General features: G+C 42.1%; 1 protein-coding gene across 1 annotated transcript in view; it reads right to left on the reverse strand.

Moving 5' to 3' along the window:
• TTC3 (tetratricopeptide repeat domain 3) overlaps nucleotides 1-24,691 on the reverse strand; it is a gene marked incomplete in the record, with an annotated part of 2,769,029 nt that overhangs the window by 1,865,153 nt on the left and 879,185 nt on the right. Inside the window, 1 exon segment of the mRNA XM_044072025.1 lies at nucleotides 4,971-5,101. Coding sequence (XP_043927960.1) covers nucleotides 4,971-5,101 — 131 coding nt within the window.

A 24,691-nucleotide genomic window follows, 5' to 3' on the forward strand; every position in this document is an offset into this window, starting at 1 on the left:
GGCTTTCATTAAAACAAAACTTTTTCCAAGATGTGACAGGCTCAAATGGACATGACAAGAAACAAGTATATAAAAGTTCAGCTTGCCAAACAGGGTATGCATGCAACACAAAAGCTGGAACAAGACACTTAACAAAGGTGTTACACATAAAAGGTAGGAAAGAAAGTAGTGAACCATATTAAAAAATGTAGTGTGCAAATAACTGTTACAGGAGACACATTTGGAAATAAATGAACATGTGAATTTTATAAAGTAAGGATTTTAGGATGGTTATTCAGCAGAAAATCTGGGACAAAGGGAAAGAGAAGTACTTACATTAATTGTCAGGAGGAGCTCCAATACTGACAGAACATGATAAAAAAGATAATAATGGCAAATTTATAGTGCTAAGGGGCTACTGCCAAGGGAGGAGGATTACACTGGCCTGCATGGGTAGAGTGACTGAAGTTTCGTAGGTCCTGGGTTCGAGTCCCTAGCACACAAACAAAAAACCAGGACTAGCTGCTCCAGGCACAACGAACACAAACTTTAATAGGTTAGCGCTTTCGGAAAGTTCAATGACTTTCCTTCCTCGGACAACAGCATATACTTGCAAGCTCCAATATATAGCAAGTCTCATTCCATAAATTAAACAATCAAATAATTAAAAACAGCTTAATTATTCCTTAAAGGTAGATCAATTAAAGATCGTAAAATTAAAAACTGGTAAGCTCACTAGAAAGCGGAACATTATAAAAAAGGCACATATTATTTACACAATAATAAAACTAAAATGTGCCACAAAAGCCAACACTTACAATCTATATTGTGAATCACCATCAAAACAATGTGTATGCATATATAAAATGTAAAAATAAATACTATACATCTATATAAAGACTATACACATCTATATAAGAATTTATGTGCTTGTATAGCTGAATACCAGGGAGCCAAATACATCCAAATCTAACAACTATTTTTAACTAATTTTAAAACTATTTTTAAATTGGTGGCCAAAACATTAAAAGACATATAATACAAGCCACCAAACAAACATTTAGTTTACCTCTTCAAGGCCAATTTTTTAAGGCAGCATTTAATAGACACGGTCTTGTTGAGACCAGGCATCAAATAAGATGCAGTCAGAACCTGCCATCTTAATTTATTGTGCTCTGTGCCAGGATTGCAACGCTTTTTATATCGGTAAAACCGAGCGAAAGCTTAAGCAATGCATATATGAGCACTATTATGCAATCACCAAACGTGACCTTACGAATGCCCTAGCTAGGCACGTTGGTGACCACCCTGGCCACTCCTTTAAGTTTTCGGTTCTCACCCAAATTACTAGGGATGATAGAGGTGGGCCTTGGCAGATCAATCTCGAAATTGAAGAATTAAGATGGCAGGTTTAGTTCTAGCGTTGAACAAAGCACAGAAGCGACAGCGGGGGACATCATGGTCTGGGCCTAAGCAAGTGACGCAATAAGAATTAAAGTCTTGGTGTGGTATTTGCTTTCCACAGACGAAACATTTAACTTTTTCTGACATCGGTTAGTACAAGAAAAAAGGATCTCCAACAGAGTACTTAGCTTTAGGAGACTTCAGCTTCAATTCGGAAGACGAAACTCAGCTAGTAGCCAACTGGCACTCGTGCAAACTGCTTCGGGCTCTACAGCAAAAAAGACTGATGTAATGGCGTCAGCTGCCTTGCTTTACACTACTGACTACCTAACATCAGTCCTGGAGTGACAGTAACCGACACAGAAATACTAAGCCTCTGGTATTCGAACCGGCCGAGGGCTACCCTGGGCAAGGATAACCCAAATATGATGACTGCAACAGTGAAACATGAAGAATATCATGTATTTCAACACATGAAGACAAAAGTGCCTGAAGCATAGGTCCATTTTCCCAGTCTGTCCAATGCCCCAGACTCTCTGTTAGGAGGATGGACAGAGGAACTCTCTTTGGACAGTTCCATTTAAGTGGCTGCAGCTACCACCATGGCATCTACAAGGACCCTTAGGCAGTTTTTTTTTCTTGGCAGCTACTAAAATTCTATCCAGTTTCTTTAGAATGTGGTCTACCACATCAGGATTCTTCCAGGCTTTCTGAGTAATGAGGTTGACTAAGGCATCTGCAGGAGTGATCACCCAGAACATTGATAGGCCAGCCTCAAAGGCTTCAAGAAACACAGACTCATCAGAAGGTGTTTTAGTGGACCATTCCCCCCATCCCCCGTTTCACCAATTCAAGCACATCTCCAAAGGAGACATCTTCGGGGGGGGGGGGGGCACATTGGGGAACCTTCTCCCTCATCCAAGTCTCTCTCTCTGGTGACAGACTCTGGACAGGAGTCAATATGCTTCCTCTTACAAGCTCTCTTTTGGGGGAAAAAGCATTGGGACTCCTGAGGGGGACACATCGGAATAGGACATGGGACTCAAATGCATAGTAGTCTCAAAGCCCAAGGGATCAGTCTGTCTCGGTCTATCAGAAAGTGAGGAAGTAGGCTCTGTTTTCAGGGAAGTCTAGCTGGATCGGAACTCTGAGCACAAACCAGTTGTCTTGGTCCGGCCAAGGCCCTGCCACAGCCTCGAAAGCAGACTCAGCCAGGAGAACTGAGGAAAAGCCACCTAGGTTAGCAGAATCCAAAGCCTCTTGACTCAAAGGACTGAAGGCTCCAAGGAGGACCCTGGAACAGAGATGTCCAATGCCAAATTTCCAAGAGGTAGTGATGGCTCTGAAAACCTCTTGGTCAACTCCACAGTCAGAGCTCAAAGATGCTCTACCTCTGCAAATCTATTTGACCTGACTGCATCAGAGTTGTGTGAGCGAGGAAAAATGTTGAAGTCAAAGTCTCCAGGGATATATATCAACTTCGAAGCTGGTACCGTGGGAAGGATGGATTCAACATACACTAGCTCCAAGGAATGGAGATGGAGTAAGAAGCTGAACAGTCAGGGAGGAAGAAGTTGATCCAGCTCCTTTCCTTGGGGACCGAGTCACAAGGGTTCGTAGCGGAGTCAGGATCCTCAAAAACTTCATCATTCAGTTGACATCTAACTTGGTGAAGCTCCTAGTACATCAACCAGATCTCGAGGACGAAGCTAACAAAGCAGGCCTCAAAGGTAATTGTTATAGAACTGGTGAACGAAGCCTGGGGCTGATGGGCCCAGTATGTATAAAAGATGCCTTTGGTGAGGGAGTCTGGATCCTAAGAACAGTAAGATCAGACTGTCTAAAAACTTGAGGTGATAAATATGCAATAGCTGTGGGGTCGGGAGACTTTTCTTAGGTTTATTAGAGCAATTCTCAGGTCTCCGCTCTTTTTTTCTTTTTTTTTTCTTTCAATATCTCTTATCCTTTTCCTCCCTCTTTTTCTCTTATTTCTTTCCCGTTACTTGTCTCATTTCTTCTCAGATGAAAAAGACAGGACGCTTTTAGGTCCGAAGACATTTTGGATCCCATCTGTAGAGGAAGGCAGCCCCTGGGGAGTTCTGGTGCTGAACCCAGCACAAATGCAGCATGAATCCTGCAAGCTGAGAAGGCCCCAATGAGTAGACACACTGATAGTATGGGCCTTTTGGGGGCATTTTATGCCCACAAGAGCAACCCGTTTTAAAACCCGTTTACATCAGAATCATAATAAAAATAAAACCACACATAAATCTTAACTACCAGTTGTCCAAGGAACTAGCTTACTAAACTACCTATCCTAATACTACACAGTAAACTCCCTCTTATCTTATCTTGCTGGGACTAGACCTTAGGCTGGATAAATGAATGGCTGGTTAATCAGAAAAAGCATACAAAAACGGCAATTACAGGTTATAAATCAGATAGAATAACAGGATTTGTGTTAGTATGCATTTTTCTAATGATATTAAGTTTAAACCTCAAATGTTTGTCATTATTTATTTAGTCCAGAGGAGGCGGAAGTGTAGTTCTCTGTTGTCTTTTGCTAGTACTATGGCAGAAATTTGATGGCTGGTTAAACAGACCAGATAAGAGCGAATCTACTGTACATGGAAACAGGGAGACAGAAGGAAATATTAGAAATTATTAGAAAATCACACTAATCTAACCCTAAAACCACTAATATCCTAAACAATATTCTAGCCTAAAAATAGGTTATCTTCTCGAAAGAGGAAAATGCTTCCACTCAGCATGAAAAATGATGGATCTCTCAGTCCATGCATCTGTTGAGTCAGGCAGCCAACAAGATCTGAGGTAACTCAGACAGGAGAAGGGCATTGTGAGTAGGGGAGGAGTCAGAGCTCTCGGATCCAAAGTTTTGGTATAAGGTGCCGAGGTCAGATCTGGCTGGATCAGACAACATATATGTTGAATCAGACAAAATAAGACATTAGATCTGCCTGTTACTCCACATTTTGGCTTTGAAAATCTTTGTTCTTATGTTGCATTATTCAGAAATTAAACTCTAAGCACAATGATAAATCCTGAGACATTCTAATCCAGATGCAGGAGGATCACTGATTGCTCATAACAGTGCTGTGCTCTCTAATTTTATTTCTACAACTGAAGCACTGGATTGTTTCTGGTTGTTGCTTCTTGAAGATAACAAAACAGAAATCAACAATACACAACAGTGACATCAGTGGGCATAAAGTGAAGTGAAATTTATATGGATTTCAAGAAAAAAAATGGGGGGGGGAGGGGCATCCTTTGCACTTCCAGTGATCCATCATATCCTGATCAGTTATGATGGCAAAGTGAGGCTCCCTGACAACTGCTTTGGAAGAATTTGTCTCTGTGGTGACAGGTGGTATTGTGGAGTTCTAACCACATGACCTGCTAATACTGCTTCAAAATGAGGAAAACAGTATTTAAATTGTTCTTCATATGAAGTATAAAAACATGTGATCTCCAAACTGATTAAAAATGTTAAGAAAATCTCCTATATTGTGGACATTTAATATCAGAATACTACTGTCTGCCTAAAATTAACAACAGTGTACACAAACCTTTATCAAAACATGCTTTGGTAGATGTTTCTGTTGGTTCATTAATAATTTTTTCCTTCACAGCCTTTAATGCTTCTTTCCGCAACTTTCTCTTTTGTTTCTGCTCTTCCTTCATTTTCAGTTTTCTGAGGCTGGAATAAATGCACTATTTTCATTAAAATACTCCAAAAGTTCAGAGATAGCTGTTCAGTGACACTCAAAGGTCAGTATGTAGGTGCAGACTAAACAGCAAAGTTGTCTGAGGGTACTCACCGTAAACACAGACCTTCAAGAGAAAACTAATCAGTGCAATAACCATTACAGAAGATCATTACTTATTACCTATTAACCATGGTGAAATCAAATCACACCAGTTTTCCCTTGTGGTCCCATTATCCTAGAGAGGCTAATGCAAGCCTAGTGCTCACCTGTAATTCCTTACATGTTCTCTCTAATGGGTAGCTTTGGCTGGTGCCATTCTTCCAAATTTTTTGTAGGAAACCTATACTGCAATCTATAAACCTTGTGACAAACTAGAGAGTGAAACATTAAATCATGAAAGAAAGTGAATTCAACAAAATGGGTACACTACTTATGTTTAAATCTCACAAACACGAGTGCTACATTTCAACACCCTAAGCAGGGTGTGTCTTGATACAGATTTGTTTTTGTTTTTTTTGATTCATACATAAGTAACAGCAATGGATCATTTTAAACAATGAAACAGAAAGCATTAACACAAAGATGCTATGCAGCTTAAAGATGAAGAAATGGCATTCCGTGTAATACAGAGTTAAACTGGTATACCTTTACACATGCAAATTAATAAAAAAAATATTTATGTAGATGGGCTGTCCTCCTGCATTCCAATACAACAAATATACTATCTCTAAAGTCACATTACCTCAGAATAAAGGAAACACTTGGATTTGGTGGAAAAACAAGCATCACCTCTCTCTCAGTACTGTGACCTTGGAATTAACATATTTACTACCTGCAGGTGCAGCCTGTGAAGAGGCATAGCCCTCTACAAAGCATTAAAATCACTTAAGCGTTTAATCTGCCCCGACAATCCATGTTCAATTAGCAGCATGGCTGCTAAAGACGATGGGCTAGTGCAGAAGAAAATTTTGCATCCACTGCTGGCTTGGCGTTCCTGAGGGGAGAAGACAGGTCTAGCTTGCCAACTTGGTGACATCTAGCAGAAGCAGTATGTAGTGAACCGGTGACATACAAGCTTAGCAAGTACAATCTGCCATAAGCAGTGTTAGTGTGCACACAGCAGCCTGAGGGTGACAGTATGCATGTGTGAAGACACTCGTGTATCACCAAGGTGATAAAGCAGCACTGTTCTGCTCAAGGGAGCTTCCAAAGAAAAGTTCCTCTTGAGATAGGCTACACCGCATGGTCTGCCAAGATGGCCCACTTCCCACCACAACACTCTTTCCACTTGGATAAAAAATGGGGTTGATGGGGGTCCCTAGGGAGGGATAAATGAAAGGGATCCAGGGCATGCACCTAGCCTGGGAATGACTAGTTGTTGTGCTGCAAAATAAAACAACTGGGTATAAGTAGTGGATCCATCAGGCAGGAGCCTGTGGAAGTAGGGCTGAGGAGAGAAGGGGGTTAAAAATGTATTTAATCTGATATCACATCTTGCTTTCACACTGAATTGCAGCACTTAAACTCTTTTCTGCTGTATGATGGATTATAATGGATTAACAGCTGGGGTTGGCATAATGATAAAGGTGTTTACTTCACGGATACAAGGTACAGGATTTAATTCTGATCATTGATTATTCACTCTACTTGCAATAGTCAATAGTCTGCAGACTGACAGCTTAGTATTTAAGGGGCTGGAAGTTGGTATAATGGTTAAGGTGTTTACCTCACAGTTCCAAGTTACAGTTTTTGATTCACACATTTGAAAGGGAAACTGGCTAGGCTTAAATTGGCCAACAAGGTCAAATAGCATAGCACTTGGCTACGAACCTATAGGCTGACTGTCATGTCAAATACCCTTAATAAAATATGAAACAGTGAAAAAATTCCTCAGAGTAGAAAAGTGTCACAAAAATCCAAAAGCTTATTTTAAATTAAAACCCAAGTACATATCCAGTTGCATGGAGACCCTCATTTGCAGGTCAGTGACTAAGTTCCTCTCTTCCACTTGCATTTTTAGAAGCACTGTTTCACAGAAGTTCACCTGCTTGGTGTTTGGGCAGGCCATATACAGCAGACAGCATCATAAATGCATCCCGTCCCTGAGCCCTCCAGTATGCTCCCTATCACTACTAACACAAAACAAAGTAGTGCAAAAGTTTGACAGAGACACTGTCAAGAAACAGACTACAAAATTACCTAACTCAAAGGGAACCTGAAGAAAGATTAATGAAATGACTGTCCACTTACAGGTTGGTGGCAAACGGTACCAATCATGGAGGGTTCCCTCTTGCAATAACTGACTTAGTAAGAAAGCATCTGTGAGGACTGGTAGAGATGGGTGAAGGCTGCCAGCCTAGCCATATAGAACTGTGCAGATAATTCTATTTGTAAATGTGAAATGTTGAATTTAAAACAATATGGCAACATTGCCATCTGTTTTAAAGAAAGCCAAGTCAAGCATTTCTTGTTGGTCCTTTGAAAAGAAAATTATTTCATCACTGCCTTTCATGTTTACTAGTCGGCTCCAGTCCGGCTAGATGAAGGCTTCCTGCATATTGTTTTAAGGCTAAAGTTAATGACCAGAATTTACATGGGGAATGTCCTTTATTGCTCTAAGTGTAAAATTATGTAAATGCAGTTTCTGTCAGCCTGGGAACACCAGGAAGTTGTAAAAGATGATGTAATGTTTAGCAGAACTGGAGTTTCCATTTTAACAGTGAGAACCAGAGATTACTAAGCATTTTTGTCCGCCTATCCAACTCAGCACTCTGCCTGTTGTCTTATGTAAGTTCTTAAGACTTGTGTTTTCTTTTAGAGACGGCTAGAATTAGAAAGTTTAGACTATGTTTTTCTGTGATGTCAGAACGGTACTGCTGATGTATTTTAAGTATTTGTGTGATCTCTAAACTTTTGACTAGCATTGTATAGTAGAAAGTATTGTCTTGTGGTTTTAATTATTTATTATTAAATATTTTAAAACCTTTTAACTGTGGCTGGCTTGTGTAGAGATAAGTTAAGCTCCAAGAGTACATTGTGTGTATACAAGGATTCTGTACCAAGTCACTCTAAGCAGCATTGAGACCGTTTAGTCACATCTACCAATTGGATATTAATATTGCACATTAATAATTGGACACCCTTTTAAGGGCCTTTGAGTAGCTGATAATTATTAGCTGGCTGGTGGCAGGGTACTACCATATAGTCTGGGTAAAAGGGGCACAGCTGGAGAACCTGTGTCAGCCTTTCCCAGAAGTGTCTGGGTGGTTGTATAAAAACTTATCTCAATATATATATATATATATATACGCATATACATATATACACACACGTGAGTGTGTGTATGTGTATATGCTCTTGCATGTATATTTGCTTGCATGCATATATGAAAACAAACATTTATATACTCTTATTCAGTTGTGAAATATCTTGCAATGCTCTACCAGGTTCTTATCTACTCTCGCTGTATATTTTGTACACTTGTATTTTCAACCAAGGGGGAATATCCTCTTATTGTATACTAATGGCTGTAAAGTCTACAATCTGTATGCTACTACGCTGTAATGTCTTTTGTAAATTTTTCCTCTCTCTGTAAACTTATGGAGTTTTTCTCCCCAGGACTCTCCTGAAAATGAACACTTATTGTCTAGCTGGACTATCCTGGCAAACAAATGTTAAATAGAAATGTTAGCCCTAAGAAGCAGATTACTTCTTGGAAAAGACTAAATATAGTTTCTTACACATCAGAGGCTACAGAACCAGGGTCCTGACAGCAGATGTGAATAGCCACCATAAAAAGCACTTTCCAACAGTGAACTTCAACAATGTACAATCACAAGCTGAACAAGCCATGGCAAGCTGGCTAATCATGAAGTGTAGATCCCATAAAACAAAAAAAAAGTTCCAGCGGAGCTGGTTATAAATTCGTCACTCTTTCTGTGGCTTCCTGACCACCTTGACGCTAAGCTGCAATTCTGCCCTCCAAAAGGTAATGATGAACAAAAAAGTAAACCTACTTTGACTGTAAAACTTCGGTCCAACTCACACAGATTCCAGAAATATGTCAGGGTGATTTGCAGACATACTGACAGTGCAGAGAGTTGTCCTTACAAACTAAGCTCTTTCCCTTGCCAGCAGGTGGCTTCCAAGCAGTTCAATCTCTTCTGAAACTCCAAACAGGACAGTCAGCAGAAAAGAATGAGAGGACACAGAGTAAGAGTTAGGTGCTGTGGCAAAGCAAGTTGCTGTAATAAATGGGGACCCCCCCCACAAACAAACACTTCCGGGACAGTTTCAAGTACTGACAAATTCTGACATCCTAAAACATCAACCATTCGCAGTCGGCATGAAGTGACAAGAATTACATTTTTCTTAACTATACTATGAGACATTAGATAAGTGAGAAAAGGAATAACGAGTACAGGAATCTCCCCTGCCACAGTTTGTGAACTGCTGAGAGTGAGTGATACCTCTGCACACAGCCCAATGCCAGATGTGCACTTAATCTCTGTAGAGTGCTCTATCATTTACTAATGTAGCAAACAATGGTCTGTTTATCAGAATGAGTAATGGTATGGCTCTGGATATGACAGCTAGGAAGACTATCCATTTCTCCACATGGCTGATGTGGAGCCCTGGAATGAAGGCAGGCATGGACTATGAACTACTGCAGAACCCTACTATGCCAGTGAGGAATACATTACCAGGACCTACATATGGTTTTAACTGTAGAAATGAGAAGTCTTTCTTGAACATCTGCAGGAATTGCTCACAATTTCAAGACCAGAAACAAAAGCTTTGCATAAGCAGAATATCCAAGAGCCTTAAGTGGCTCTGCAATCACAAATACCTTAAAGTTCACTGCACTACCAGCATCCTCAGGCATGCAAACAGTACAATAAAATTTGGGGTAACCATGAAAACCAGAAACGGCAGCAAGGTGCACACAAACTCTGCAATGTCTCTACACACAGCCAAAAACATTGGCTTCCTGAGCCTTCTATACAAGCAGCAATTACCAGTACTTAAGAGCATTATCTCTTGAAATGGGATCAAAGAAGCCTTCTACCAGTACACCTTCCCCCTCAAACAACAGAGTGCAACGAATGAGCCCCACTACTCCAGAAGCACTACCAGAAGATGGTCATCCAAACTAGAGGAAAACTTGGCCATTTTTCTCCTGTAACACTTCAGCTATCATGGGCAACACTTTGGTGAAAACTTCAACAACTGAAGGAAACATAAAAGGCAATAATTTGACTGGACCTAATGCCCATCTACAGCAAATGATGGGAAACTTTCTCAACTTAACCTGCATACATGAATGGGCAAAAAGGCATCCATCATGACAGACATAATCCAGACAATCTGTAGTAGCAGGGACATTAACTACTGAAGAGTAACCATGCCGTATTCAATGAACCACAAAATGATGGAAATCACAGTTTCAGAATGGGACCATCCATATGCCTCTTTTGCAACCAGGGAAAGGTGAAAAAAATTACTCTAAAGAAAAGAAGTACAGTTTGGGCCCATCCTTAGCTCTCAGCTGAGAAGGATTGGTCCGTTAAAGCTCTTTCTTGCTACAGAACCAAGAACACCAACATCTGGCCAGTCATAACCACTGGGCTGAACTCAGACTGACAACTCAAGCCCCAAACTATAGTCAAGACTGTTGTAGTTAGGCTGATGGAATTTTTCTCTTGTGCTACTTAGCTAGCATATAGAAGGGAAAGACTGAGATGCTTCACTGTCTACCTCAATCTGTAAGGAATCTTCTTCCTCCTTTTGGGGTTTCTTGCCATGCAATACGGGGTGGGAACTGGGTAGGGGGATTATGAAAATGCTCTACGCAGTGGATAGGGTCCTTTAACTTCTCAAGATGACATACAACAGGCATTGAAGGTAATGAAGGCATTACTAAAATCTCCATTGAACTCAGCATCCAGAATGAAGGTGGACAGCCTCACACACCCAAACCCATGCAGACGCATTTTTAGCCCTGACATGCTAGGCATACTGTCAAGCACAATTAAAACTGCAGTAGACCATATGGAAGCTCACTATGTAAGCTGCAGGGCAAGTGTCTTTCACTACCTTCTATTTCCTTGAGCCTAAACTCAGTGAGGACAGAAAGTTTTTTCAAGGACATGTCCACTACAAAGGGCTGGAAACTAGGAAAGGTGAAATGTGCACCTGAGATCCCCAAGCTTCAACAGTGTTAAGCTCGACAGTCTCTTGACAGCACTGTGACAAAATGAAAAAATTATATTACCTCATGGATCTATGTCAGACTACAGAAATCAGAGAGGAGCCTGCTTAAAGATGCTTGCTCAAAGTCTTCTGAAGAACCACTTTCTTTTTGGGATCTACAGTACTAGATTCTCTGTGCTAATGGACTGAAATGGCAGCACCCTTTATGATTAATTACATGTAAGGGAAGAATCAAGTTTGGTTTCCCCCTCTTTGGTACTTCTAAGGAAGAGAACTGCAGACAAGAGGCAAGGTCCACAAAAGACGTTATGAGCATCAAGGTTTCTCTACAGCAAGGATCAAATGGGGGGGGCAGGGTGAGGGGGAGTGTTCTTGTGTGTGCAAGAGATGCTGGCCTGCCAGGCTTCAAAATCTTCTCAAATGCCCAAGTCTGACAGAATTTCCACCTTCCACTACCAGACAGCAATCTTGAGCAGTTTCATATGAAATAAGCATGCAAAAGATACAAGCTACATACTGGGTGACAGCCACAGCCCAGAAGCAAAGTTGCCAATGACGTCACAAGGGAAACAAAGACCTTCACCAGGGACAGTGTTAGCATCAGATTATATTTACTTAGTTCTTTACCTGTGCATCAAATTCTCGCCAGACAAATATCTGTTTGTCATCTAGGCCATTAACCATTAGATTATTATATAAAGACAACCAGATAAGGGTGATATTCAGGAAGTGATGTCATTGACTACAAATAATATTTCATATTTTATTCCTAATTATTAATCTGGTAGAGCACCACTCCCCCTAAAACATTTGCAGGCTGAGCCCAACACACAGTACTAAAAATGTCACACAATCAGACATTAATTATTAACCCCCACATCTTTAAGTTGCAAGTAAATTAGACATTAGAATGCTGTGTTTCACTAGCTAAGTTCACAAACAAGACTAACACACGTTGTAAATTATTTAGAATATTTACAGCTTGAATGCAATGAACAGGTGAAAAGGAAAAAAGTGGTAGGCAGACATTTTAGAATCTACTACCACGACCAGGTAATCTCTGCCAACTGACTGGCAGTTGGCAATATTTATACCCACTGCAAGGGTCACTGCTGTAGCATAACATATCCATGAGAAGAGTATCAAAGCAGAGAGGTGACCACTATGTGGTGGCTATTATAACCATGCTTTGAAAAACAGCAGCAGCAAATCCTAACCTGCTCTATAACTGAAGATTCAACTTACAATACTTCAAAATTAGCTCCTCAAAACAAAGGGAAAACCTGCAACACTGGCGGTTAAGATTGCCAGCAAAACTATTTACTGTACTCCAAAGAAAGACTCATAATAACATGAAAGAAAACTCCAGGAAAATGAGACTTTGTGACAGCAAACAACATGAACACTATTAAAATACAGTGAGTAAAGAAGGAAAAAACTGACAGCAACTCCAACAGAGCTATAATAAACTAGTCATAACATTAACTTGCACAATGTGTAAAATGGGTGTACTTGATACTGCATGAAGTAGGAGCAATGCAACCACATTAAAAAGTGTATTAATACAAACAGTATAGTTTGCAAGTTGAACTTACCATAACAATAGATGTTGGAATGATCATTGCTGCATTAGCCTTAGCTATACGAGTTATATCCTGCCAAGGATATAACGGCCTTCCACATTCCAAAGCTTTAAAGCATCTACCACGTGCATAACTATCAAGCAGCTTGACCTGAGCTGACTAAAAGACAAGTTTGGGCATGAAGCCCTTCAGAACTTTTCTGCCAGCAGAGACAGGAATGCCAAGCCTTGAAAGGACAGTGTTAGGAACAAAAATAAATATCTACACCCTAGAATAAAAAACACAAAAAAACATGAGAGATGGATGGACATAGGGAGCAGCTACAGCAGCAGTGACCAATCAAACATCTATTGTTATAGTAAGCTCAGCTTAACACAATTGTACTGTGTTCTTTACATTGATCAATGCTGCAGTATCCTTAGCTATATGGGTAGATTACAACAGCTAACTATATTTGGGAGGTGAAGTGTCCAGCAGCCCCTGGAGAATGGTCTTAGCAAAGCTTGATCTGGACCTAGTGAAAGAATCAAGCTTATAATGCTTTGTACAAATGCTTTGTACTAGTCTGCACAGAGGACCAAGTAACAGCTACGATAACACTTCTAGAATCCAACCCTTTCCAAAAAGTCACAGATGAAGCCAAGAGCCTGGTAGAGTGGGCCTTGACTCTGCCTAGAAAAGATTTGTTATGGTGAGTATAATAAAAGTTAACAGCCTTAGACAACCATATGGAAACAGTGTTTTTACACAGGTTGCCCCCCCTCTTACTTTCACAAGAAATGAACAACTGATCTGAAGATCAGAATGACTTTGTTCTGTCAAGATAGTACCTGAACTATTTGCAGACATACAAGGTATGGAATATCCTTTCTCCCTCATTTTTAGGTTCAGAAAATAAAACAGGAAGATGGATAGTCTAGCTTAAAGTAAACTCTAATACCACTTTAGGCATAAAAGGAGGATTAGTCCTCAAAGCAACCATGTCCCTGTGGAAAATTAGATAAGGCTGACTCACCGTAAGAGCTTACAACACAGATATCCTTCTTGCAGAAGTCAAAGCAATCAGTACAACTCTCTTCCATATTAAGAACCTCAAGTCAGCCAGATTAGCTAGTTCAGATGGAGCAAGTGTTACCTTCTTAAACAGAAAATGAAGATCCCAAGGATGGGCCCTCAGTTTTCTAGATTGGCCTCTTATGCAAAACCCCTTTAAAGAACATTTGTACATGAGAATACATTGAAAGAGGATGATCCATGGGCAGACATGCTAAAATGGCTAATAAATGAATGCTGATAGAGGAATAAGAAAGGACATAAGATAATAACTTACACAAATATTGTACAATCAGAGAACAACTAGCCATGAATGGGTGCTGGTTATGTTATTGGCACCAACTAGAAAACCTTTTCCATTTGCTAATGCATGATTTTTCTAGTAGCAAGCTTTCTTGCTTCCATTAATACCTGCTGCACGTCCTCAGAAAGCTTATCATTCAAGCAGTCAACTGAAGGTGACTCATGTTGGGATGTATCAAACACGACCCTGGTCTTGTGTGAGCAAATCCTGTCTGTGAGGAAGCTTGAGTCAATTGCCCCTGGCCATTTCCAAAAGAAGAGAGAACCATGGCTGCTTGGGCCCGGAGTGAGTCAGAACAATGAACTTGGGAGACAGCTTCAGAAATCTTCAGAAGTACACTGGATATTAGTGGAAATGTCAGAAAGGTATACAACGAAAAGAAAAGGTATCCGTCTTCCAGGCCTTCTTGCATCGACTCCTGCCAGTTGATTGTATAAAGAGGAGGCAGAGAGGACTACCTGAGGAATTCCCCATAGATGGATCAAATCTTGGATGACCCCCTGATATGGTTTTCAAAAATGAGGGTCTGCCATTGTCTTGCTCAGATTGTCTGCCACATAAGTTTGCTCTAACAGACAGTAAGATGCCTGTAAAGTAACACTGTACTGTAAAGCTATATTCCTAGCTAGCATGGCTCGTCTGCAGAGGGTACAACCTGGTTCTCTCTAGCTTGTTAATGAAGCATACGACTGTGGTAAACTATCTGTAATTACATGAAGTCGTCTCAGGACCAAAGATGGTGCAGACAGTTGAGTGCCTTTGTCCAGTGCAAGCATCTATTTGATATTTAAGTGCTTGCAGCTGAAATTGGTGTCCCACATCCCCTACACTTTTATCCCTCCAGAAACTGCTTTCCAATCAAAGTTTGAACTGTCTGTGGTGAGACACTGCTTTGGAGTAGGGAGGGAGAAGGGTAGACCTGCATTTAAGGATATCTGTTGTCTCTACCAAATGATCTCTCTTCTGACAAATCCTAGCACTGGGATCAGAAAAAAAGGATGTTGATGTCGGGACTAAGGAGATTTCAGATACCACTGCCTTTTTCACATATGGAGTTTTACCAGAGGTATCATGAGACTCATAGATGTCTTGAGACCCAGAATCCTGAGGTATTACCCTCATAGTGACTGAAGTCTGAATGGAAAACCTTAGAAACAGATCTAGATAAAGATATTTTTGTTTACCTGAGGAAGGAAAGTTCTATGAGCCGAGGTGTCTAGCTGACATCCCAGGGCACAATCCTGTGTGAGGGAGTCAAGACTTTTGAATGTTCTCTTGGAATCCCAGTTTGTGCATGAGACCTCTCACTCGAAACAGAAACCCTGACACCTTGAAAATTACTCTGCAAAGATAAGCAGGTCATCTAAATATGAAAAATGTGGATATCCTGTAGCCTGCGATGAGCTATAATTGGAGCCAGACACACTGTGAACACTCTTGGTGTAATGGATAGTCCAAAGGATAAAGTAGAAAACTGGTAATGTGATCCAGACAGGCAAAAACGTAAATATCTGAAGTCTGGATGAATATGGATGCAATAAGAATCTTCTAAGTCTAGTATTACCAGGAAAATTGAAAGAGGAAGAAGAGGTAACAGGTTGTGAGGTGACAATATTTTGATTTTGGGCACTATCACAAACAGGTTTAGAAAAGAAAGATCCAGAATTGGTCTCAAAGTATTTTCTTTCTTCAGCACTAGGAACATCCTTGAATAAATTCCCTTCCTCACCTCAGGAGGAGGAACTAATTCTATCACTTCTTGGGACAGTATAATGATGAACAAGTGGAAAAGTACAGTTTTGTACCTACCATAAATGTAGATGTCCGAACAGGATAGCATCTGCAGTCATAACAAATGGGTTGTCCTGTCGTCAGGCAGCCCTTCGGTCGGCCGGATTCCAAAGTCTGGGTCGGCCGCTGATGTCGCACTTCACCCGACGTCATCTCTGCTGGTCTTCGGGTATAAAGGCATCAGCCGACACCATTTTCCTCAGTGTTTCTTGCCCCAGATGCCAGTTGCCCTCTTGGAAAGCTAAATTTTGGATAAATGCCAATGTTTCCAAAATAGTAGAAGGCAAACACAAAAAATAAGCATGTATGTACATATATACAAACAAATACACCATAAGAGACACCCCAGCAGGTAGCTATTAGGAGGGTAAATACCCTAGGAGTACCACAGACGGGAAGGAGGGTGGGTAATCCTGACTGCAGATGCTATCCTGTTCGGACATCTACATTTATGGTAGGTACAAAACTGTACTATGTCCTTCAAGGATGCATCTGCAGTCATAACAAATGGGTAGAATACCATAGCCAAACTAGGGAGGAGGAAGAAGAATTATGGTGTAGTTAGGATCCCTTGCAGTACAGCAGTGGCAAACCCTGCTCGGGATCTAGAGTATAGAGGTAAATTATAATGCTTGGCAAATGTATGCACGGAGGTCCAAGTAGCCGCCTCAATAATGTCCTTGGTTGCCACTCCTCGTAAGAAAGCTGTGGTAGTGGCTGTAGCCCTTGTAGAATGAGGTCTTATGTTCTGTGGAATTGGTTTTCCATGGTAGGAGTAACAGAATCTTATGCAATTTCCTATCCATTTGGAGATTGTCTGTTTGGAAATTGCTTTTCCTTCCCTTCCTGTTGCATAGGCTACTAAAAGCTGGTCAGTTTTTCTGTCACCTTTGGTTCTGTCCAGGTAGTAGCGTAACTGTCTATATACATCCAAGGTATGCAGCAGTCTTTCCCCCCTGTTCTGTGGATTGGGAAAGAAGGTAGGTAGGTGGATTGCCTGGTTCAAAGACACTCTGGATACCACCTTAGGCATAAATGTAGGATTAGTTCTCATGGACACCCTATCTTGATGGAAGATTAGGAAGGGTTGTACTGCCATTAAGGCCTGTAGTTCCGAAACCCTCCTTGCTGAAGTAATTGCCAGTAGGAAAGCAGTTTTCCATGATAGGTGTTGAAGATCTGCTGTTGCTGCTGGTTCAAATGGAGGGAGTGTCAATTTTTCTAGCACAAAGTTCAAGTCCCATGCTGGTAATGGTGGTTTCCTAGGAGGTTTTACATTCTTGATCCCTCTGAGGAACTGCCTGAGTAGAAGATGCGAAAAGACAGGTGGATCGAAGCTGTATTCTGCTGAAATAGCTGATGCATGTATCTTGATGGAGGAATAGGACAGGCCTGTATGTAGAAGCTCTGCCAAGTACTCCAGGATGTTAGCAATATCTATGTTCGACACATCTTTTCCTCTTTCAGTACTCCAAATGACAAACCTTTTCCATTTTCCTGCATAGTTCCTTCTTGTTGAAGGTCTGCGGGCTTCAAGGATAATGTCTTTAACCCTTTGGGATAGGTCTGGGTTAGTTGCTGCTATGTGATGTTCCAGGCAGTCAGTAGCAAGGTTTTTAGGTTTGGGTGCATGATGTTGTAGTTGTTCTGAGTTAACATCAAAGGCATCAGGGGTATTGGCCACATTCTCCCCTGAGACATGCTCCTCAGCAATGGGTACCAGTGTTGTCTTGGCCAATTCGGAGCTATCAGGATTATCCTTGGACGTTCCTCTTTGATTTTCAGTAGTACCTTGTGCATCAAAGGAAGAGGTGGAAATGCATATGCTGTCAGGCCTTTCCAACTGAAGGATAGAGAGTCCACCTTCCATGCAAGTGGGTGGTATGTCCTTGTGCAGAATTTTTTGAGCTGGTGATTGAGTGGGGATGCGAATAGGTCTATTTGTGGCATTCCCCATTTCTTTGTGATGGTCTTGAAGATGTCCGGGTGTAGCATCCATTCGTGAGCATCCGAGGTGGTTCTGCTTAACATGTCTGCTAGGGTGTTTTCTTTTCCCGGCACATATATTGCCTGTAACTGGATGTTGTAGCTCAGAGCCATATTCCAAAGGTCCAGAGTCATTCTGCATAGGGGGTATGAATGAGTGCCTCCCTGTTTGTTGATGTACCACATGACTGTGGTGTTGTCTGTCCTTATCATTAAATGGCCTTCTTTGAGGAATGGTCTGAATTTCTGGATTGCTAGTTTTACTGCCAGCATTTCTTTTTGGTTTATGTGCAGGTGCAGCTGGTCTGGAGTCCACAATCCTTGTATGCATTTGTCCAACATGTGCGCCCCCCAGCCTAGGTCTGAGGCGTCCGTTGTGATGGTTTGGTTTGCTTGAAAGTTGTGGAAGGGCAAGCCTGGGTTTGCCTGGCATGCTTGAGCCCACCATAGGAGCTCCTGTTTCAGGCATGGGATTAGTGGGATTTTGGTTTCTTAGCTGCGCCTGTGTTGAGACCATAAATTCTTTAGGTACCACTGTAGCTTTCTCATATGCAGTCTGGCATGTGGGACCAGGATTATGCATGATGCCATGAAGCCCAAGGCCTGCAGTACTTTTCTTGCTGTTAGTTTGTTCTGCTTTGTTAATGCCAAGAAGTAAAGAGGGAGTTGTTCTTGTTTTTCTGCAGTTAGGAATGCCATTTGTTTTACTGTGTCCAATTCCGCACCCAAGAATGTTCTTGTTTGGGATGGTATCAGTCTTGACTTTTTTAAATTGACTGTGTATCCCAGGGCTTGTAGTAAGCAAATGACACTCTGTAAATCTGTTGTCAGCTTGCTTTTGTTGTCCGCTTGTAACAGGCAGTCGTCCAGGTATGGATAAATTTGGATTCCCTGTAGCCTGCAGTGAGTGATTACTGATGCCAGGCATTTTGTGAATACTCTGGGCGCAGTAGATAAGCCAAAGGGCAATGCTGAGAATTGATAATGCTCTGATCCTGCAAGAAATCTGAGGTATCTTCTGCAATTTGGTCGTATGGGAAGTGCAGGTATGCCTCCTTGAGATCTAGAGTTACCAGCCAACACTCCTTGCCCAGCATGGGAAGAAGTTGCTGTAGGGTCAGCATTTTGAATTTTGGGACAATGATGTATGTGTTTAAGATGGACAGGTCGAGAATAGGTCTCCAACTTTTCTCTTTTCTTGGTACTAGGAAGAGTCTGGAGTAGAATCCTTTGCCCTGTTCTGTTATTGGTACTCTTTCCACAGCTCTCATCTTTGTTAATTGAGCTATCTGCTTTAGAGCTTCTGTTTTTTGATTTGGAGGTAGGTTTGGCATTCCTCTTTTTACTGGTAAGGTGTGGAAGTGGAACCTGTAGCCTTGGTCTATGGTTTGCAAAATCCACTTGTCTTTTGTGATATAGTGCCAATTTCTCGAAAATAAGGCTAACTTTCCACCTAAAGGTGCTGCTATTTGCTCCCTGGTAGGCGGTGTCAGAGCCAAGTCACTGTGTTTGTCCTGTTGCAGTGGCAGTGGTTGTGTCTGTGCCTCGGTTATTGCCTTGCCACTCTATTCCTGCCTCTTTGAGATTTTGAGGAGTCTGGAAAGGACCAATTTTTGGCAGGCCAGTTCCTGCTAAACCTTGGGGGCCTGAACCTGTAAGAAATCCTTAACTGTTTGTACAGATTTTGCCTTGTCTTCCATTTTCTTCATTACTTGCTGAGCAGGTGTACCAAATAGACTGGCCTTATCCATAGGAGCATCTAACAGCTTTGCTTTAACATGATCCGGCAAGACCTGTTCTTTCAACCATGCATGCCTTCTTATCACTGTGCCAGTCATGGCTGATCTAAATGAAGCCTCCAGTGCATCATAGCCACATTTTAAGGAATGGTTACTAACCTGCTGAATGTTATTCACCATTTCTAAAACATATTTCTTATCTAAGGAGTCATTAGAGGACAGCTTCTTAGTTAACTGATCAAGCATAAACTCTTGGTATTGGATCATATGAAACTGACAGTTTAAAGCTCTAGCTGAGAGAGTAGCAGAGGTGTAAACTTTTTTCCCCCATCTCTCTAAGGATCTGGATTCCCTTTCAGAAGGAATAGGGTTTTTTGCTGAGGTCGAGGCTACTGCCTTAGGCCCCAGGGATATAGTCTCAGGATCTACAAGTGGGGCCTTGTATAGGTGGTGATGAGTGTCTGGCACCCTGTAAAATCTATCTGGTTTGGCAGGGGCTGGAGGTAAAGTATCAGGAGCAGTGCAAACATCATTAAATGCATCATCCACAACAGGCAGTACTGGAGGTATAGCTAAGGGCCTATGTTGTGGTAAGTGCAGAAATGTCCTAAGCCTTTTTCTTGAATCTGAGAAATCTTGTCCCTGCCATTGGAATTGTTCTCTCATGGCATGTAAGGTTTCTCGAAAGGAAAATTCCTCTGGTGGAGAGGCAGATGAAATGGATTCTTCAGCATCGGAATCTTCATAAGTAGAAAAAGGAGCCTCTGGCTGATCTGTAATGTCTGAGTCATCCGAAGAATCATCAGAGGACACTGGCTCGGGGGGCTCTGCTCTGGGTCTCTTTTCTGGGGGCTGAGAGGCCCTGTCTGGGTGAGATTGGGATCCCCTAATTAAGGATATTAAATCCTCTGCCAGAGTAAGCATTTGTGAACTAGAAGAGGGCCTGTGTGAGGGGGGCTTAACAGGCACTGATTTAACAGTTTTGGCTGCTTTAGCCCTGGCAAAGGCCTTAATAGACATGGCTGCAGGAGGCCTAGCAGCACCACGTGCTGGGGTAGAGACATGCAAAGGGATGGTGTCTGATAAATCACTAGGAACCACAGTAGTAGGCAAAACTTCAGAGGCCGATTCAACTAAGGTAGCAGGAGCCTCAGTAGTAGTCAAGGATTCGGCTGAAGATTGACCGGTTTTCTCGGTTTCGGCCGAAACCGAGACACACGCTTGCTTAACCGTGGTTTCGCCGAAACCGCGGACCGCGAGTGTCGGTCTTTTTCTTTGCGTTTTAACAATTTGGGTAGTCGGAGGATCCGGCGGCATAATGTACGCAAAATCTGAGCCGAAAAACTGTTCAGCAAACTCCGACCGCGCCTAGCGTCGGTTGAAGGAAGCACAGGCTGAACAGGCTGCTACGTCGTGGTCTGGGCCTAAGCAAGGCAGGCAGTAAGAGTGGAAATCTTTATGAGGTATTTGTTTCCCACAAGTTAAACAGTTATTGACTTTTTCTGACATGGGCTGAGGCAAGAAAGAGTCCCCAACGGGGTACTTAGCTTTTTAGAAGTCTTCGAAGTAGTATTCGGTAGTAGTAATCTCTGGATCTGACCGACCGGCACTTGCGAACAGCTTCTGCTTCGGGCGCCACGCGGCAAGAAAGACTGAGGAAAATGGCGTCGGCTGATGCCTTTATACCCGAAGACCAGCAGAGATGACGTCGGGTGAAGTGCGACATCAGCCGAAGCCGGACCCAGACTTTGGAATCCGGCCGACCGAAGGGCTGCCTGACGACAGGACAACCCATCTGTTATGACTGCAGATGCATCCTTGAAGGACATCAGAAAAGTGATCTGCAATATGAGGAATGACCCCTTAGAAAAGAGGAATTTCCTCTCACTGCCATTTGTAACTTTGGTGAATGATTTTCTGAAGCCATTTGTCTGAAACAATATGTCAGAGAGAAAAATGTAAACTCAGACTTTCTGGAAGAGAAAAGGGGCCAGGGTAGCAGGGGGTCACAAGGTCTCTTGAGTAACAGTCATTCAGACGTATTGGACTGTCCTTTGTTTTGTAATGTTTCAGACTTCTTTTTGGAGCCCCTCATCATGTCTTCTTAAACGTCTGTTTACCTGAATTCTTTTGAAGTTGTTTATTCGGTTTCTTTTTTTTTTTTTTTGCCAAAACTGGATGAGAAGAAAGAAAATCCATTGCACGATTTGAAAAAGGAGGGATGAAAAATGCTAAGAGAGTTCCTAGATCAGCTTCCCCTTTCATCATACATTTTGATCACCTCTGCATCAGAGGGGGTTAAACACAATCCCTATCCAAGGGAAAATTTAAAATTCAAGCAAACTTCCTTAAAACAGTACCAGTGGCCATAGTCCTGGAAGAAATATCAAGAGCCATACACACACTGCAAACAATGACTAATGAGCTGTGCAACTGAAGAAACGTTAAGTTACTTACAGCAGATTTTTCTTCACAAGATGAAACTGTAGATAAAACATTCCTCTTAATTTCACAATTTTTCAGAACAAGCTAACATATGATCACAGGAGATTTCTAGGTTAATGTCCCTATGGCCCTTACAAGCCTAGCCAAGTTCTTACCCTCATTTCCAAGATCAGGACCTACTGCCCCTGTCCAAGAGGGGCACAGGTGGAACCACTGGGGTGGAATTTATGGTCACCCATTCAATCGTCTGGATTTGTTTGAAGAGGGCCAATGAGGTGCTCTGTTTGACATGAAGTAGAATTCTGTTCCAAAGGTGTGGTAACCTCTGGGAGACTAATTTTGTCCCTCCAGCAGGTTTTATTAATGTTACATATCAGGTTAAGGTCTTTACAGCAAGTAACTCGTGTACCATTTGACTTTCAGATATGAAGCATTTCCAATCACGCAGGGTCAGAGATTGCCTTATATGCATGGCAGAGATCATCTCTGAGTAGTCTGTATAAAACGGAATAAAGTGACAGTAATTTCAGACAATCTCCATAGGACAGATGGGTAAAGACCTTGAATGTTCCTTGTGAGGAAACTTTGTGGTTTCTCCAACTGCTGCAGGTGCTTAGAAAGGTATATACTAAAAGGGGCGTTGTACTTGATTATTGGCCTGATGAGGGAAAAGTACAGGGAAGTACTAACTATTTCTGGAGTTAATGCCCTTACTTATGAGATGAGGAATATAGAATGCCCTTCTTAACACTGTGGAGACATGATGGTCAAAGGTAAGGTTGCTCCCAACTTGTGTGCCCAGGTCTCTCACCACTGAGTGCATACTTAAGGTGTTGCTACTGATGTGGTAGTTAGCAGGAGCATTGCTTTTACCGAAATAAATAATAGAGTTCATTGCATTGAGTTTAAGGTCATGATTTTGGCACCATTTGTTTAAGATCCTCTTGTATGATGTTGACATCATTTTGTCGATTCTATGGCCGCTCCCAGTTTTCAGTCATCAGCAAACTTCGTCAGCCACAGAACATTAGTTTTTGCTTGTACTTCGGAGAAATAAATTCCAAACAGTAGAGGTCCCAGGACTGACCCCTGGGGAACACTGCTGGTTACAGGTTTGCTGTTGGAGGTGGAGTTCTCTATTTTGACTATATGAGTTCTATCAGTGAGCCAGTTAGTGACCCATCTAATGATATAAGGGTTGACACCTAGTTGGACAAGTTTGTCAATAATGCCCGAGTGGGGGATAGTGTCAAATGCCTTGGCTAGGTCCAGGTAGGCTGTATGCACAGATTTCCCCTTGTCCAGGGCCTTGGTGACAGTCTCGAAGAAGTCCACCAGGTATAAAGTACAGTTTTGTACCTACCATGAATGTAGATGTTTGAGTGTTCGCCCTGCTGCAGTCATCACACTTGGGTTATCCTGTCGTCAGGCGGTCCCGCAGTCGGCTGGAATTCCAAAGTCTTGGTCCGGCGTCGGTTGCTGTTGCCTCTTCCCTGACATCAGTGCGCCAGGGGTATATATAGTGCAACCGACGCAATTTTCTTCAGTTTTTCTTGCCGCAGATGTCAGGTGCCCCCTGAAAAGGTGGTCAGAAATGAGTACCAAATGGAGTAACCTCTGCACAAACACAAAATCCCTTCAGCTATAAGCAAATACATCAATAAGGTAAAGAAGAGATTTAGTCAGTAGATCAGAGGGGATGGAGGGAGGGTAACCTGGACTGCAGCAGGGTGAACACTCGAACATCTACATTTATGGCAGGTACAAAACTGTACTATGTTCATCGTGTTACCCTGCTGCAGTCATCACACTTGGGTTGAATCCCAAAGCTAAGGTAGGGTGGGGAGGTATCATAGAGGGTTAGTGGAGGCTATAAGGCCCTGCAGAAAGTACAGTTTTGTACCTACCATAAATGTAGATGTTCGAGTGCTAATACAGCTGCAGTCATAACAGATGGGTTATCCTGCCGTCAGGCGGGTCCTCGGTCGGACGAATTCCAAAGTCTAGGTTTGGCGTTGGTTGTTGTCGCTTCTTCCCAGACGTCAGTGCGGCAGGGGTATAAAAGAACCAGCCGACGCCATCTTCTTCAGTTTTTCTTGCCCCAGATGTCAGGTGCCCCCAGAAGGAAGGCAAAACATAAACTTATGTAATAATGCAATATAGAGTAATCAAAAAACAGTAGTTTGCAAGCAAATACACCATAAAAGAATACCCCAATCAGGTTGTATGAGAAGGTGTTTGTCATAAGGCCTGTCCCAAGAGGGGATGGAGGGAGGGAAACCTGGACTGCAGCTGTATTAGCACTCGAACATCTACATTTATGGTAGGTACAAAACTGTACTGTGTTCATCGTGCATACAGCTGCAGTCGTAACAGATGGGTAGAATCCCAAAGCTAAAAAGGGGTGGCAGGCACTAAGTGGAACTAGGAGGAGCAAGGATGCCCTGCAAGACTGCTGTGGCAAAG

The sequence above is a fragment of the Protopterus annectens genome, chromosome 5.part0 (assembly GCF_019279795.1).
Source record: "Protopterus annectens isolate FY-2018-M chromosome 5.part0, PAN1.0, whole genome shotgun sequence".
NCBI classification, from domain to species: Eukaryota; Metazoa; Chordata; order Ceratodontiformes; family Protopteridae; genus Protopterus; species Protopterus annectens.